The sequence below is a fragment of the Perca fluviatilis genome, chromosome 13 (genome assembly GCF_010015445.1).
Source record: "Perca fluviatilis chromosome 13, GENO_Pfluv_1.0, whole genome shotgun sequence".
Taxonomy (NCBI): Eukaryota; Metazoa; Chordata; class Actinopteri; order Perciformes; family Percidae; genus Perca; species Perca fluviatilis.
This window is the reverse complement of record NC_053124.1, coordinates 15253925-15268412: the sequence shown is the minus strand read 5'-3', so window position 1 is coordinate 15268412 and position 14488 is coordinate 15253925. Positions and strand designations below refer to the sequence as shown.

At 37.9% G+C, this 14488-nt stretch overlaps 1 protein-coding gene across 3 annotated transcripts in view; it reads right to left on the bottom strand.

The window, feature by feature from the left end:
* calcr (calcitonin receptor) overlaps positions 1-14488 on the bottom strand; it is a 57796-nt gene that overhangs the window by 18069 nt on the left and 25239 nt on the right. For all 3 annotated transcript variants that reach the window (XM_039821069.1, XM_039821068.1, XM_039821071.1), the window contains exons 2-14: positions 13921-13988; positions 9818-9965; positions 9415-9522; positions 5835-5923; positions 5575-5734; positions 5333-5443; positions 5108-5220; positions 4071-4143; positions 3840-3950; positions 3536-3648; positions 3104-3269; positions 2911-3021; positions 2586-2698 (exon numbers count right to left, since the gene is read on the bottom strand). In XM_039821069.1, the coding sequence (XP_039677003.1) occupies positions 2586-2698; positions 2911-3021; positions 3104-3269; positions 3536-3648; positions 3840-3950; positions 4071-4143; positions 5108-5220; positions 5333-5443; positions 5575-5734; positions 5835-5923; positions 9415-9522; positions 9818-9965; positions 13921-13965 (1461 nt within the window). In that variant the 5' untranslated portion in view covers positions 13966-13988. The remainder of the gene's footprint in view (positions 1-2585; positions 2699-2910; positions 3022-3103; positions 3270-3535; positions 3649-3839; positions 3951-4070; positions 4144-5107; positions 5221-5332; positions 5444-5574; positions 5735-5834; positions 5924-9414; positions 9523-9817; positions 9966-13920; positions 13989-14488) is intronic.

Here is a 14488-nt window from a genome sequence, read left to right as displayed (position 1 = left end):
ATCAATTATATATTTTACATTTAAGGTGGGCACAACTCTCAATAGGGACACAATAAAAAAAAAAAAAAAATAGGTGGGGGGGGATGCCCAAAAAAAAAAAAGTAAAAAAAAAAAAAAAAAAAAAAATTTTTTTTTTTTTAATTTTTTTTTTTTTTTTTTTTTTAAAAAAAAAAATTTATGATTATATATTTTCATAAAAATTATTATATAAAATAAAAAAAAATAGTTTTTTTTTTTTTTTTTTTTTTTTTTTTTGTTTGTTTGTGTTTTTTTTTTTTTTTTTTTTTTTTGTTTTTGTGGGGGTGTGGGTGGGCGTTGCCGTCGTTTTTGTGTTTTTGTTGGTTATGGGGGTTGTTTGTTTTTTTGTTTGTTTATTGTTTTATATTTTTTTGTGTTTTTTTTTGGTTGGCCCTGTTTTGTTGTGTGTGCCCCGCCCCCCCATGGAGACAAGACAGAGTTTCATGCAGTTGTTTTGTTTACAAGTTACTGTTATTTACAATTGGTCATTTTCTTTTTTCCAGATCGGACAGCAGAGTTATTGTTGTTCATTTTTAATTTCCTTGGATATTCTTTTAGTGAGAATTTTTCGTGACTTTTTTTTTTAGAGTATGCCTAATCATCAGTATAAAAATGGAAATGCTTGAATAAAGAAAGCCAGAAAATGTTAACTAGCAAAAATGTCTCAAAGGGCACTTTTGGTTAAAAGTGCAAATGTTGGTTTTGTGCAAGATTTACTGTCTTAAGGACAGTAAATCTTGCACAAAATCAACATTTGCACTTGCACTTGTGTCATTAAAACTCAGGGACAAATAATTATTTGATGCATTAAAAGAGGAAAAAAAACACTCAGCTGTCCAATATTGTGTTGCTGAGGACATTTTCCAGCTAATCGTGACCTCTTGCATCACAGCTGAAAAGTGCAAAGTGAAAATACTAGTGAAAATACCAGTGACGGATGTAAAATTAAAGATTACATCACACACAATATTATTATAGGATCAAGATGACCAAGTGACCACACCAACCTCTAGCAAACAACAGTATGATACCACCATTTTCTGTAATCACCATGACATTTAGCAGGAATAACATTGATTAAATTGTATAACTAATCTGTGAACAATAAAATTAATGAATTGCAGTGCTGATTAAAAGTAATGCGAGTAAATGTGTATACAGTAATCCGTTAGTGTGTCTCTGAATTCCCTTCTAGCAAAATACTGGAATGAGCTCTGCGGTGTCCTGGTCTGGTTTCCATGTGGGAAACGTTGGTACAGCAGCCTGGTGCTGTTGGTGATAAGAAGGTTGTTAAAGTGATGGTTCGGAGTAATTCACCCTAGGGTCCTTTGCACCATGACCTCGAGCCAAACACCCCCCCAGAAGCTTTTTTCACCTGGGTCTTACATTGGAAGAGTTAGCTAGAGTAGCGTTATCAGCTGAATAGCTTAGCGCAGGGGCTAACGGACCCACGTTTGTATCTTGTAAAATTACCCACAATAATAATGCCGAAATGATACCAAAGCGTCTACAAGTAGTACAAATAGGTTATGCTCTCATAAAGCGAGGATTGGAAAGTTTGTAAGTACACCAGAAGTTTATGTAAATAACACTTGCCTGCTGGCTTCTGCTCTCTGCTGTTGTTGTTGCTGCTGTAAGGCGAGTGCTTAGGGCCGTCTACAAATTACAACAACGAAAGAGATGCAACAAAAATATTTATTAATTTAACTTTTTTTTTAAGTAAGTGCTGTAGTATAACTAGCAGGAGACAAGTAATAATTGAGGTAAATTTGGAGACATTACCTTATTTAATCATTGAATTAATAAATATTTTTGTTGTAACTCTTTTCGGTGTAGTAATTTTTGTGTAGCGGCCCTACTCGTCTAACTGCAGGTAGCAGCAGCAGCAACAGAGAGCTGAAGAGAGCAGGCAAGTGTTCATAAACTTCTGGTATACTTACAAACTTTCCAATCCATCGTTTTATGAGAGCATAACCTATTTGTACTACTTGTAGACGTTTGGTATCATTTCGGGCATTATTAGTGGGGTAACTTACAAGATACAAACGTGGGTCCATTAGCCCCTGCGCTAAGCTATTCAGCTGATAACGCTACTCTAGCTAACTCTCCCAATGTTCGACCCAGGTGAAAAAAGCTTCTGGGGGGGTGTTTGGCTCGAGGTCATGGTGCAAAGGACCCTAGGGTGAATTACTCCGAACCATCACTTTAATATGTGATGGTGTCAACACGAGGGTAGGCCTGTGTTTTATAATAGCCTGTATACAGTAGCCTGGGGGACAGAGGACTTGCGTGTTACTTTCCATCTCTAAATATTTCTGTGGAGCTCAGTATAGAAGAGTAATGGTTTTTGGAAATAAAATGCCTGTTAATATTGGTGTCTGCTACAATATTTATTGGCAACCACATCAGACTGCATACTTCCAGTTTCCACATTTTCTGCTATCTGCCCACACTCAAAATACCAGAGGACTCCATGCAAAAAAAGAAAAGATTATGCTGACCCATTACACAGTGACCACTATATAGTAGATTTATGATAGCAGGCTACTGTATCTTAAATAAGTTACCTTCAACTTTGCCTTAGTGTTTTCGTTGCAGAGTGTGTAGTTGGACCAAGTGTTGTTGGTATCCGGGTGGCGAAACCACTGCCCGTCCTCCCCACAGTACTTAATGGCCTTTTCTGAAGTAACAATTGAGTAATAAATGCATCTTTTCCAAACGTCTTCAAATTCATACAGTTGTGTCAATGTATTCATGTTCTGTTAGCCTTGGTATATTCTTCCTCATATAGCAATTCATATTTTATAGTTCTTGAAAAACAGAGTGAGAGGTGAATTCATCATGCATCAGTTAGACCTTTAAAGGAGGACATTATTGAGTCTTGCAGCATACCTGTCGGGTCAAAGTCAGCAAAATAATTGGGGCAGTTTTGAGAGGTGTATGTTCCCGCTGGAGTGTCATCCCAGCACAGCCAGCCATCCCAGTTACGACTGCAGTGCAGCCCTGCAACACCAATAGCAACAGAGAGTTAAACATCCGGCGAGGAGAAGTAGCCACTATGATTCTCATTTGATAATATCTCTACCTGATTTGTTATAGGGTGCATCTCGATTTATTTTCTCGAAGCATTTGTACTGGCTGTCAAGGATTTTCTTTCTCACAATTTCGTCTTCTTCTGGGTTAACCAAGGGGCTGACTGTGGCCTCATCAGCCGGCTCTACATCTGTGTTCCCTGAGAGATGGGAGGCTGCCTTTATTTTAGTGACACACACACACACACACACACACACACACACACACACACACACACACACACACACACACACACACACACACACACACACACACACACAGAGAGTAATGATTAATGAGGATTGAGCTATGAGCAGTAAGGCTATGGGAAAAAAGCATGACACAATTGAAGAAATTGTCATCTTAATCACCAAGAATCTCTATGCATAATCTATACAATAAATTGTTAATGAATTTGTTACTACAGTATATCTGGATACATTACCTTCAACCTCTCCTTAGTGTTGATAGCACAGAGTGTATAATTGGTCCAAGTCGTATTGCTCTCTGGATGGTGAAACCACTGTCCGTCTTCTCCACAATACTTAGTTGCCTTTTCTAAAAAGAACAATATACTGTATGTTGCATATTATCTAAATTTCCACTCCCATAAACCTTGGTCCCATTAGCTTAAATAATTAAATCCTTACAGGAACTTTATAGTCCATCTTCTACAGCACAATAAGGTCAGCTTAACAAGATATCAGCAGAACTCAAAAACGGCAACATTTTTGAGGCACACTGCTCACCTGTGGGATCAAAGTCAAAAAGATAATCTGGGCAGTTCTGGGAGGCGAAGGTTCCGGCTGGAGTGTCGTCCCAGCACAGCCAGCCATCCCAGGTACGACTGCAGTGCAGCGCTGCAGCATCAACAAAGCCACAAAAACATGATGACAAATGTTTGGAGGCCTCGTGGTGGTTCCATCATGAAACCTCTCAAACAGAGTTCAACAGTGAGTGTCAGTCAACTGTATCAGTACCTGATTTGTTAAAAGGTGGGTCTCGACATAGTTTCTGGAGGCATTTGTATTCATTCTCAAGCATTTTCAGTTTCTGTAAAAAAACAGACAGACAACAGATGTTTTGACATTACTTAATATTGTATAGACAAATTGAGAATTAGTCAAAACTCAATTCTGGATCAACAATAATCCCTTATAGCCAGAGCTACGGATCAAACAGTTTGGGGAAATTAAACTACAATAATTGTATAGATGAGGGCTGCAGTCTTAATGTAATTTAATAAAATCTCAGTAGGGAGGAGTGATGTCAGACAATGGTATAATTATTAGGCAATATTTATTGAGAAAATAGTGTAGTGCAACCTTTATTTTTTTGAGGAGAAGCAAAAGCAGTAGCATTATGTATGTATGGAAGGCACTCACAGTCAGGGTCTTACTGAAGATAAGCGTGCCAAATCAGAAAACATTCACGTAAGTGATAAACAATCTTGTTGTTTAGGTTGGAGGACTGATTGCATGGACAGACAGAGACAGTGTGTATAGACCAACCAGAAAGAGGTGCTATTACAGGACAAAATTATGATCCCTCATAAGTTTCCCACCCATGCTGGGAGCACTACTAGTCTCTGCAGCAGATACATGTTTGTTTTTATTTTATTTATTTTTAAATTAGTGTGCTACCTTATGTAACTCACTTAAGTAACTGCAACTTTGGTTCAGACTAAACAACTGCTTTGTACTGTTAAAATTGATCAAAAGTTACCGCTGTCATTATGTGCTTATTATAATGTGTAAAATGTACATTTGAATACAAACCTTTAAATGACCTCTATACTGCTATACCACTGCTGTCTGTATGGCTGACCCCCCTGAGATCCACATGCTATTAATTATCCTGTACATGTTCTGAAACTATATTCCTATTACACTATAATTGCAGAGGGGGCCACATGAACGTCTTGAACGTGGAGGAAGACCCAGTAGTATTTAACCTGCATGCATAACCTTTACAATAAATACACAATGGATAGTTTATTTAATCAACAATACTTTACCCTCAGTCTCTTCTCATGGGTGGTTGCGCTGAGTGTATAGTTGGTCCAAATCCTATTGAACTCTGGATGGTGAAACCACTGACCATCCTCTCCACAGTACTTAGTTACCTTTTCTGGGAAACAAAAAAAAAGTATGTGATTAATTCCAGTTTCCTAAAATACAGTCAACAGAGCCAGATTAAAAGTGAATTCATCATGTGAGGGTAACAGCAAGTCTCTGTTCACCTGTGGGGTCAATGTCGCCAAAATAATTGGGGCAGTTTTGGGAGGCGTAGGTTCCCGCTGGAGTGTCGTCCCAGCACAGCAAGCCATCCCAGTTACGACTGCAGTGCAGCCCTGAAACAGTCAACAAACAGAGAAATGTTACAGGCCCCTTGTTCATAAATTTGTCCAACGTGAAATCTCATAAATCAGGTTGATACATAATACAATGATTTGTCTGTAGGCCAGTTACACAAGACCGCTACCTGATTTGTTATAAGGTAGATCTTGCTTCATTTTCTCTGAGCATTTCATTTCATTCTTGAGGATCATTTTTTCCACAATGCTGCCTTTTTCTGTGTTAACCTCTGTGGCCTCTGTGGTAGGCTCTCCAGCAGCATCCCTTAAAAAATGGGGAACTTCCTTCTAAGAAAGAAAAGATAGTTCACCGTGAAAATGAGTGTACAGAGCAGCTGAGGCCTCATTCTTCCATTACTTACAGGATAAAAAGCCAATAACCAAATACCTCTAACTTGTTCTTTGAAGCTGGTTGACAAGTGGTTGACCCTGTCTGGACCCAGTTACCCAATTCAGCACAATATTTGGTCACTTTTTCTGTAAAGAAAAAAAAACATGTAATTACTTTACAGCAGCTTGTAAACATAATAATTTATCAATAATTATCCTGAAAGCTCCATATATCAAATTACTTGTAGGCACATTATTGCTTTTGTTTGAGGTTCAAGTAGAGAATCAAGTAGTGTTCTTTGCTCTGACTTTGTTTTTCAGCATCATCCAAACACAAAAATTGGACCCTCAATCTCGGCATTACAGAACAACTGTGATTAATTTAACTCGGCACGCATCATCAAACATTATGTCAAATTGTAAAAATCCCCTCTTTAGAGTAATTTTCTGCAAGATTCTCAGATGTCAGACTTAAAACCACATATACTTTTTTGTAACAGGACATTGGTCCTGACAACAACAACAACAACAACAACAACAACAACAACCGTAGCCCGACTGCCTAGTCTTCTTCGACAGCTCATCAACTGTTCAGCATCCACTTCCAACTGTATGTCTCCCCTGAAGCCTCATATCAACCGCATCAGCTTTCAAACAAGTAGCCATAAGGGGACCCTTAATGTCACAGGTATTTTGGTAAGATTCTTTATGAGCGTCCTCTTACAAAAACACCTCTCTCTCTTCTCATTCATATTCTCTCTCCCCATTAATCTCCCAGATGCTGTCAGTTTTTGTAACCCCTCATTTGTAATCTTCTTGTTTTCTCTCTATACCCTTTAGCCCTCTCTCTGTCCTTTTCCTCACCCCATTCCCTCACCCCCCTCCCCCCACCATCATATTGTATCTCCTAAATCAGAAATGACTCGACTCTGGATTTCTTCAACTAGATATTATTGAGCCATGCATTCCTCACAATGTATAAACTGCTCATACTGTAGTATATCGAAATCTGAACATTAAGTGTGCTTACATAATCACTTTCCACAGTCAATTTCAATATAAATAAATATCTGTTTTCATTTATTACGTCTGATTGATAAACAACAACATGTTATTGGCTAATAATAAACATATTCAGTTTATGAGTCACTTATACTAGCTGTCCTCTGCACTTACTGTTGTGTAAGTCTTTATCCATTGTAGCACACAGATGCAACAGTGATTTCTTTAAGAAGACTACGAGTCCACAGCCATGCTAGCAACTATGCAAGGCTATGCTTATAGTCACAGCAGTGCTTTGAGTTAAATGCTACTGTTAGCTTGGTAACATGCAGATGTTGCAGGTGTTATCTTTACTATGTTCTCAATCTTAGTTTAGCATTAGCACACAAAGTACAGCTGAGGGGAATGTCAGCTGTTTTGCAGGTATTTGGTCATGACCCAAAATATTGGACAAATAAAAATTTTGACTTGATGATGGCTTAACTGTATTTTACCCTTGTGTCTTCCTTTAGACATCTGAAGAGAAGGATTAAAGTGATTTGGAATAAAAAAATTTAAAATCAATTGCTGACATTAGGAGAAACTCATAAGTCAAGTCAAGTCATAGTATAGTATGTAGAAAAAAGTCATAGTATAGTATGTCGAAAAAAGTCATAGTATAGTATGCCGAAAAAAGTCATAGTATAGTATGTTGAAAAGTCATTAAAAAGTCATAGTGCAATTTGTCGAAAAACGTCAAAAATAGTATGTCGAAAAAAAAAAAACATAGTATAGTAGTAGTAGTATGCAGTCATGTATAACAGTATCTTGAAAAAAGTGATCACAAATTGATAGTATAGTATGTCGAAAAAAAGTAATTGTATAGTATGTCAAAAAAAGTCATAGTATAGTACGTCCAAAAATATCATAGTATAGTATGTCGAAAAAGTCATAAAGAACGATAGGAACAAAAAAAGATTCCAAAGTCCTCATGAGAAAGTGTTCATCGATCATGTCAAAAAAAGTCATTGTATAGTATATCAAATAAAAAAAATGACAAGATTGCGAAGTCCTCATGAGAATATGGGCATTGATTCCGTCACCTCTCACGTGGTAAGCAAGCACTCTACAATTAGAGCCAATTACCTGGTGAAAATACCCCCAGTGTAGTTCGGTCCAGAACGTCTGTTCCTCCGCCCCTACATGCCTCCTCCCGTACATGGAACACAGCGCAGACGCGCCCAGTGGAAACTACACTATACACTATACACACTATACTACACTATATAGTATGTTGAAAAAAGTGGTAAAAAGTCATAGTTTAGTATTTTGAAAAAAGTGATAAAAAAGTCTAAGTATAGTATGTCGAAAAAAGTGATAAATTAAAGTATAGTATGTTGAAAAAAGTCCTAGTATAGTACGTGCAAAAAAATCATAGCATAGTATGTCGAAAAAAGTAAAAGTCATAGTGAAGTATTTTGAAAAAAGTCATAGTACAGTGTGTCGAAAAAAGTCATAGTTTAGTATTGTATGTCAAAAAAAGTCATAGTATAGAAGGTCAAAAAAATCATCAAAAAGTCATAAAAAGTCATAGTACAGTATGTCGAAAAAAATTATAGTATAGTACATAGCAAGCTCTCTATCATTTGAGCTAATTCCCTGGTGAAAGTAACACCGGTGTATTTCTGTCCAGCACATCTCTTCGTACGCCCCTACGTGCCTCCGCCACTACATGGAAAAAAAGTGATATAAAAGTCTTAGTATTGTATGTCCGAAAAAAGTCATGAAAAGGGCCAGCCCGGACTGGGAATTGAACCTGGGTTATGGTCTGCAGTTACTACTTCCTGGTGCTAACAACTGAGCCACTGTGCCACTAAAATAATTTATATTGTAAACAGTCGTATATAAAAGTATGTCGAAAAAAGTGATAACAAGGTCATAGTATAGTATGTTGAAAAAAAAGTCATAGTATAGTATGTCAAAAAGAAGTCATAGTATAGTATGTCGACAAAAGACATAAAAAAGAAAAGATTTCAAAGTTATCATGAGAAGGCAGGAATCAATCCCTCTACCTCTTGCATGCTAAGCAAACAAAAAGCCTTAAAATATTCCATATTACCATATACCTTTTGTTTGATAGATTATTGGTGTTATTCAACATTTCAATGAAATTCATACTAATTATATTATACTAACCATTCCCACTTTTCCCACTATTCTCTCTACTTCACCTACTTCTTACGCAATTATGCCAGCAATCCAGTTAAGCTTTAACAATTTACTGTGGCTTTTCGGCATTCACAAGCATTTTCTGCAGGAAATGCATTTTCTAGTTACATTTTAAAAACACTCTTACCACAAAAATACCTGCAGTTCTTGCATTATGAGTTGATACAACCTCAAAACTCTGAGCGCAGCCTCATAATGAACCAACCTTCCTCTGACAGTCACACATAAAATACAAAATAAAACCCTCCAAGCTTTCCTGAAGCCTCATGCTGGCCGGTGGACCTTTATATCATATAATCAGCCCCATGACCTTTGACCTCCATCACACACAGAAGATTGGATTGTTTTCTGTGTTGCCTGCTGAACCGGGATTAAAAAGTTCAGAGAACTTGTTGTATATTAGTGTGAGAAGTGCACATCTTTCTCACCAGTTGGGTCCAGGTCAGGGTGATCTGGACAGTTTTGTGTTACAGACATCCCAGCCGGTGTCTCGTCCCAGCACAAAAAGCCATCCCACATACGTTCGCAGAACGTACCTCAAAAGGAAAAGGGGACAAAAAAGAAAAACTTGTAATGACTATCAATATTTTTGAGTTATTACCAACACACATTTTCTGTGTCTTCACTTGTATATAGTGTAAGTGTACATGAGAGTTCTCTACAGCTTCCACTTCAAAAGCCCTCAGTTGAACCCCTACCAGAAACACTACCTTGAACAGGAATAACAACTGCTCCCAATCCACCACGTTAAAACGTCATTACATCTGTGATGCTCTCCCAAAGGTAATCGATTTGGCCTTAAGAAGGCTTAAAACGATTTGGCCCTCTCACCGGTTCTGTTTTCTTGGTAGTCTTTGCTGGACAGCTCAAGGCATTTATATTGACCCTGGCTCACCGCCTGGTTCTGTCCATCTGTCATGCTATTTCCTGGCCTGAGTGATGGATCTGAGATTGACTCAGCACCTCCCGCCACCCTGCGCTGTGGAGACAAAAGGACACAAGAGGTGAGAGGAAGGGAGAAGAAAACCCATTGTATACTGACTTGGCACACAGTATGGAGTGTTGATAGGGAGTTGGTTGTGTGTGTGTATTTGTTTTGTGCTTGCTGCACTGATCTACATTCTCTTGACTGTCAGATGAAGAATAAATAGTATCCTGGTTGATAATGTTCGCACAATTTGTAATACTTCATCATTGATTTATCATCCTTATATAAGATAAAAAATGAAATCAAAAAATAAGCATGCAAAATTTTTAAATCATCTTCAAAGCTGAGCTGATAAGGATTTCCCTCTGGCTTGAAATTCGAGTTACTCACTATTCATGTAACTCATTAAAGTGTGTTTGGGAGCTCACAAAAGAAGTTAAGCAGCTGATTTTCTCCAAATGAATCTTATCTCTGCTCTATTGTTTGTATTTGGAGGTGGCATTAGAAATGAAGAAGCCTTGAGTGTGAAATGCTGATTTTGATAAAGCTGCTCACTGAAGGATAAAGAGCCCATTTTGGGGTGACTTATCTCACACATTTTTTGGGCTAAAAATTAAGCCTCTCAGAGTGCGAGACTCATGCACTTACATTTTCTAAATCATTTAAGGAATTTTAATGCTTTGCCTGGGAGATTGTTATTGCCTTATCACAATTGAGATGCAAACCTCATTCATCTGTGTCTATGTAGAGGCAAAAGGAATTCTCATTAGACCAAAATACCATTCTTACCTGTCTGATAACACTTTGACAAAAAACTTTTGTGAGAATGCTGATGTCCCATGTAGCAGTTTAGCAGCCGTACATATGATGTCACTCCAAACATTGAAGTAAATGACGTCATACATACGACCACCAGGCCACCACCAATATCAACAGATGAGAAAAAAAGATGTCAAGGCCTTTCCTCATTACAATTCATTCATCTTCCTGAATCAACATGACAAGACTACTCAAAAAAGAAAGCACAGAAACATAAAGCAGAACAGAGATACATCAGGCAGAAAACATTTGGCAGGGATACTATTCTGGGTGTCAATGTCAAGCTTGATGCGAAACAGCAAAGGAAATAAAAATGTCCATTTTACAATGACACTGAAGAAGGGACAAGGACTAATGAAAGGCCTCTATTTTTCTGCAGTAAAAGCTTAATCCTGCCTGGTACAGGATGAATATCGTCTCTGAACTTTCCAAAATGTATAGCCATGGTGTTGAACATGTATTATACAACCCTCATTAAGACAATTGGTGTGCTGTAATTTGTAAGGAGAGCTGATAGTTCATCAAAAGGACATTTCAAAGTTTGATTTATTTAACTATAATCCATTTCATTAGGTAAATCAGCATTTTTTAAATGACAGAGCAAAGTGCCAAAATGAAAGATATCACGTGTGTTAACATCGTTGACCAATGATTGCATCAAAAATTAAACAAAATTAAACAAAGAACTAAAAACTAAAATGGAGAGTAACAGATGATGGGCGAAAACCCGAAAACCCAAACAGATGGAGACAATTAGGGGATTGTAAAGGATTCGTACACCAAGACGTACAACAGCCTGCAGCTAAAGAAACCGAGGGGACTAGCAGCACTTTTAGACAGCATTGACACTGCTGCTGTGGATAAACTATGACGCAACTTCAGTGCTGCGTTTGGTTCCGGCTCCTTAAGCTTGTGTTGCGTTCATTGTTGTTGTAAAATCTAGTAGTCTCGCATTGCCAGACCTACCTCCACAGCACTGGGTCTGGCTAGTACACACAGCATTCTGGGATGGGAGAAAAACGCGGCTCTGGTTTATTGGCATTTCTTTAAACCAATCATAATCGTCATGGGTGGCGCTAAGCGGAGCCGCTGCAAAATAGCCTCGGGAAGGAACTTGTTTTGGTGGAACATGTGTACGTTCAAAAGTTGTTTTAGTCATGCGAGAGAAAACTCTGATTGGACAGATAGTCTAGCTAGCTGTCTGGATTTACCCTGCAGAGATCTGAGGAACAGTTAACCATAGTCCTCTTAAAGCGACCAGAGTTTAAAAGTCCAACACAAAGAAAGCGGAAGGAAACGGACATCGACGAAAATACATGCATCCGGCGGAATTTCTTGCAGCACCGGAGCAATCCCGGAAGTGGAACGTCGTGGATATAGACCAGCCATCTAGTGTTTCTTCTTTTTGTCGTTTAACAGCAAACGACTGGTGAAAAAATATAGTTATAAGTTATTGCATACTTATTACATTTTAAATAAATCACTTAAATGTAACTATATGGCTTTAGCAATAAACAAGCCTTTATTTAATCTTTAATTTTATATTCATTTTTATTTAAGATAAAATACTATTTCAGTTGCACTTGTGATAAGAGGACTGCTGTTTTTCAGTTTATATAAATAAAGGAATATTTTTCAGTCATTTCATTCTGTTAAAAAGATAGTGAGAAAATCGTATCGTGAACTTCAAATTGTGTATTGAATAGTGAGTTGAGTGTATAGATACACCTCTATAGTATGTTTAAGATCTTTACGACAGCAGGTGTGGAAAAAACCCAGAAAGTTCCTTGTACCCACTTTAAATTATTTAGAATGTTTTTTTATGGGAATAAATATGTAGCTCAGCGTAAATTCAGACAGGGAGACTTCTATTACGTGGCTTCACTCCCTTTCACTGATCAGCTGGGCGGTGGGTGTTACAGTTCTGTATACCAATTAGGAGCGGGCACTTAGGTTCTGACCAATCACAGCTGACTACCGTGTTTTAAAGCTGTTCTCTCTCCTGCTTCTGTCAGTTGTTTTTCAGACTATAGTGCAACCCGCCTCCTCCCCTTCCACCTCACGGCCTTTTAGACGGTGTTCTCGGTCTTCTCCCGGCTGTCGGCTTGGTTTCGTCTTCGGCTTTTTCTCGCCACCACCAGTGTCTGGTTTCCATTGGGGGATGTGTTTGGTTTTCCTAAACCATGACATTTGTATAGATACCCCTTAACAATGGAGACTAATCTCCAAATAACTTGTGTTTGTACTTACTTGGTTATCTTGTTAATAAATGTTTGCATATCTGCAACGAAGTCTCTCCTGATTGAAATGTTATAATGTAGAATTTGTTTAACAGGAATTTTAGTTCTTGTTTTATTTAAATTAATTGTATAAATTACACTTCCTCTAGCTTCTACTTCTTCTTTTTGTTCTGTACTTTTGGTATTTTTGCTATATATGTGACACTATGTTACTTTAAACAAGTGTAAAGTAAATGTACATTTTTACATTAATTAGAATAAATTTGTTGAGGCATGTGTGTAGCAGGACTGCCTTGTAGCTTGCATCAGTGCACTGTTGTGATCATGTTGGCAAGTCAGGTTCATAGTTTTACAGGCACAGAGAGCATTTATGAAGAGAGGGCCTGTAAATTCTTGTTCCTCTACAGGTGCAGGGAGGTTATGATGTCGCCATGTCTGGTGCCTTGCAATTATTTGCTGAAAGGCAGTCCCAAGAAGTGTTGTCCACAATACAACAAAATGCACAGTTATAGACCCACTACAAATGCACAGTGAGGTATTACATTTTAATTTTGTGTCTATATCCAAAACAAGTTTAAATACAGAATATAATTCAAGACATCGTCGACTGTACGTCATCTGCATAAAAGAATCAGAGATAATAACATGCAGACACATGCAGTCATGGATCACATGTACTCTCTTTTGGGTTATCCAAGTTTGTAATGAACAAGCTGAGCTAACTATAAACTATAATTATGAATTATAAATGATGAGTGAAAATAAATCACAGGATTTTTTTTTCTAAGAAAAGAATACCACTAGACCGCAACATATTACATGTCCATTTAATGAAAGTTGAATCCTATGTTTAAACACGCATAGGCTATGCAGCAAACATAATGGGCAGAAAGAAAATGCTAAGTTCACCTTACAGCATGACTTGAATTAAAAAAATGAGAGCTTACCACCAGGAGAAACCAAAGGATCCAAAGGGAGCCCGCTAACTTCATATCTTCCTCTCGCAGGCAAATCTCTAGAGAGAGAGAGAGGGAATAGAAGGACAAGTTACAATTATCAGAAAACAAGTTGTGTACCGTGAAAGTGACTGACTGAACAAACAGATGGCTGTTTCAAATCAGGATTATGGCCTCAGGAGAAAACAGCAACAGCAATCATGAATCTAAAATGCAAAACACTGCAGCAGAGGAACTGCAGTTTATGGCATTTTACACTTTTCTTCCTGTGTGTGTGGGTGCTTGTGTCTGTAAGACAGAGAGAAAGTGTACCCGTCAATACTTGAAACAACAGCATGAAAGAGTAACGTTATATTGTGTGAGCAAGGAAAAAATACAGAGACACAGTCAGACTAAAATAGTTGATGGTCATTAATCATTTTGTGCTGAGCCTCCACTCTGCAGGACGGCGGCAGCAGAACTGCCAGTTTAGTAACTGAGTCTGGTCTCTTTGCTTTGGCTCGTAGAGTCCCTGTTGGAAGCCCATCACTCCGCAGTTTGAAAAGTCAGAACGACCTAC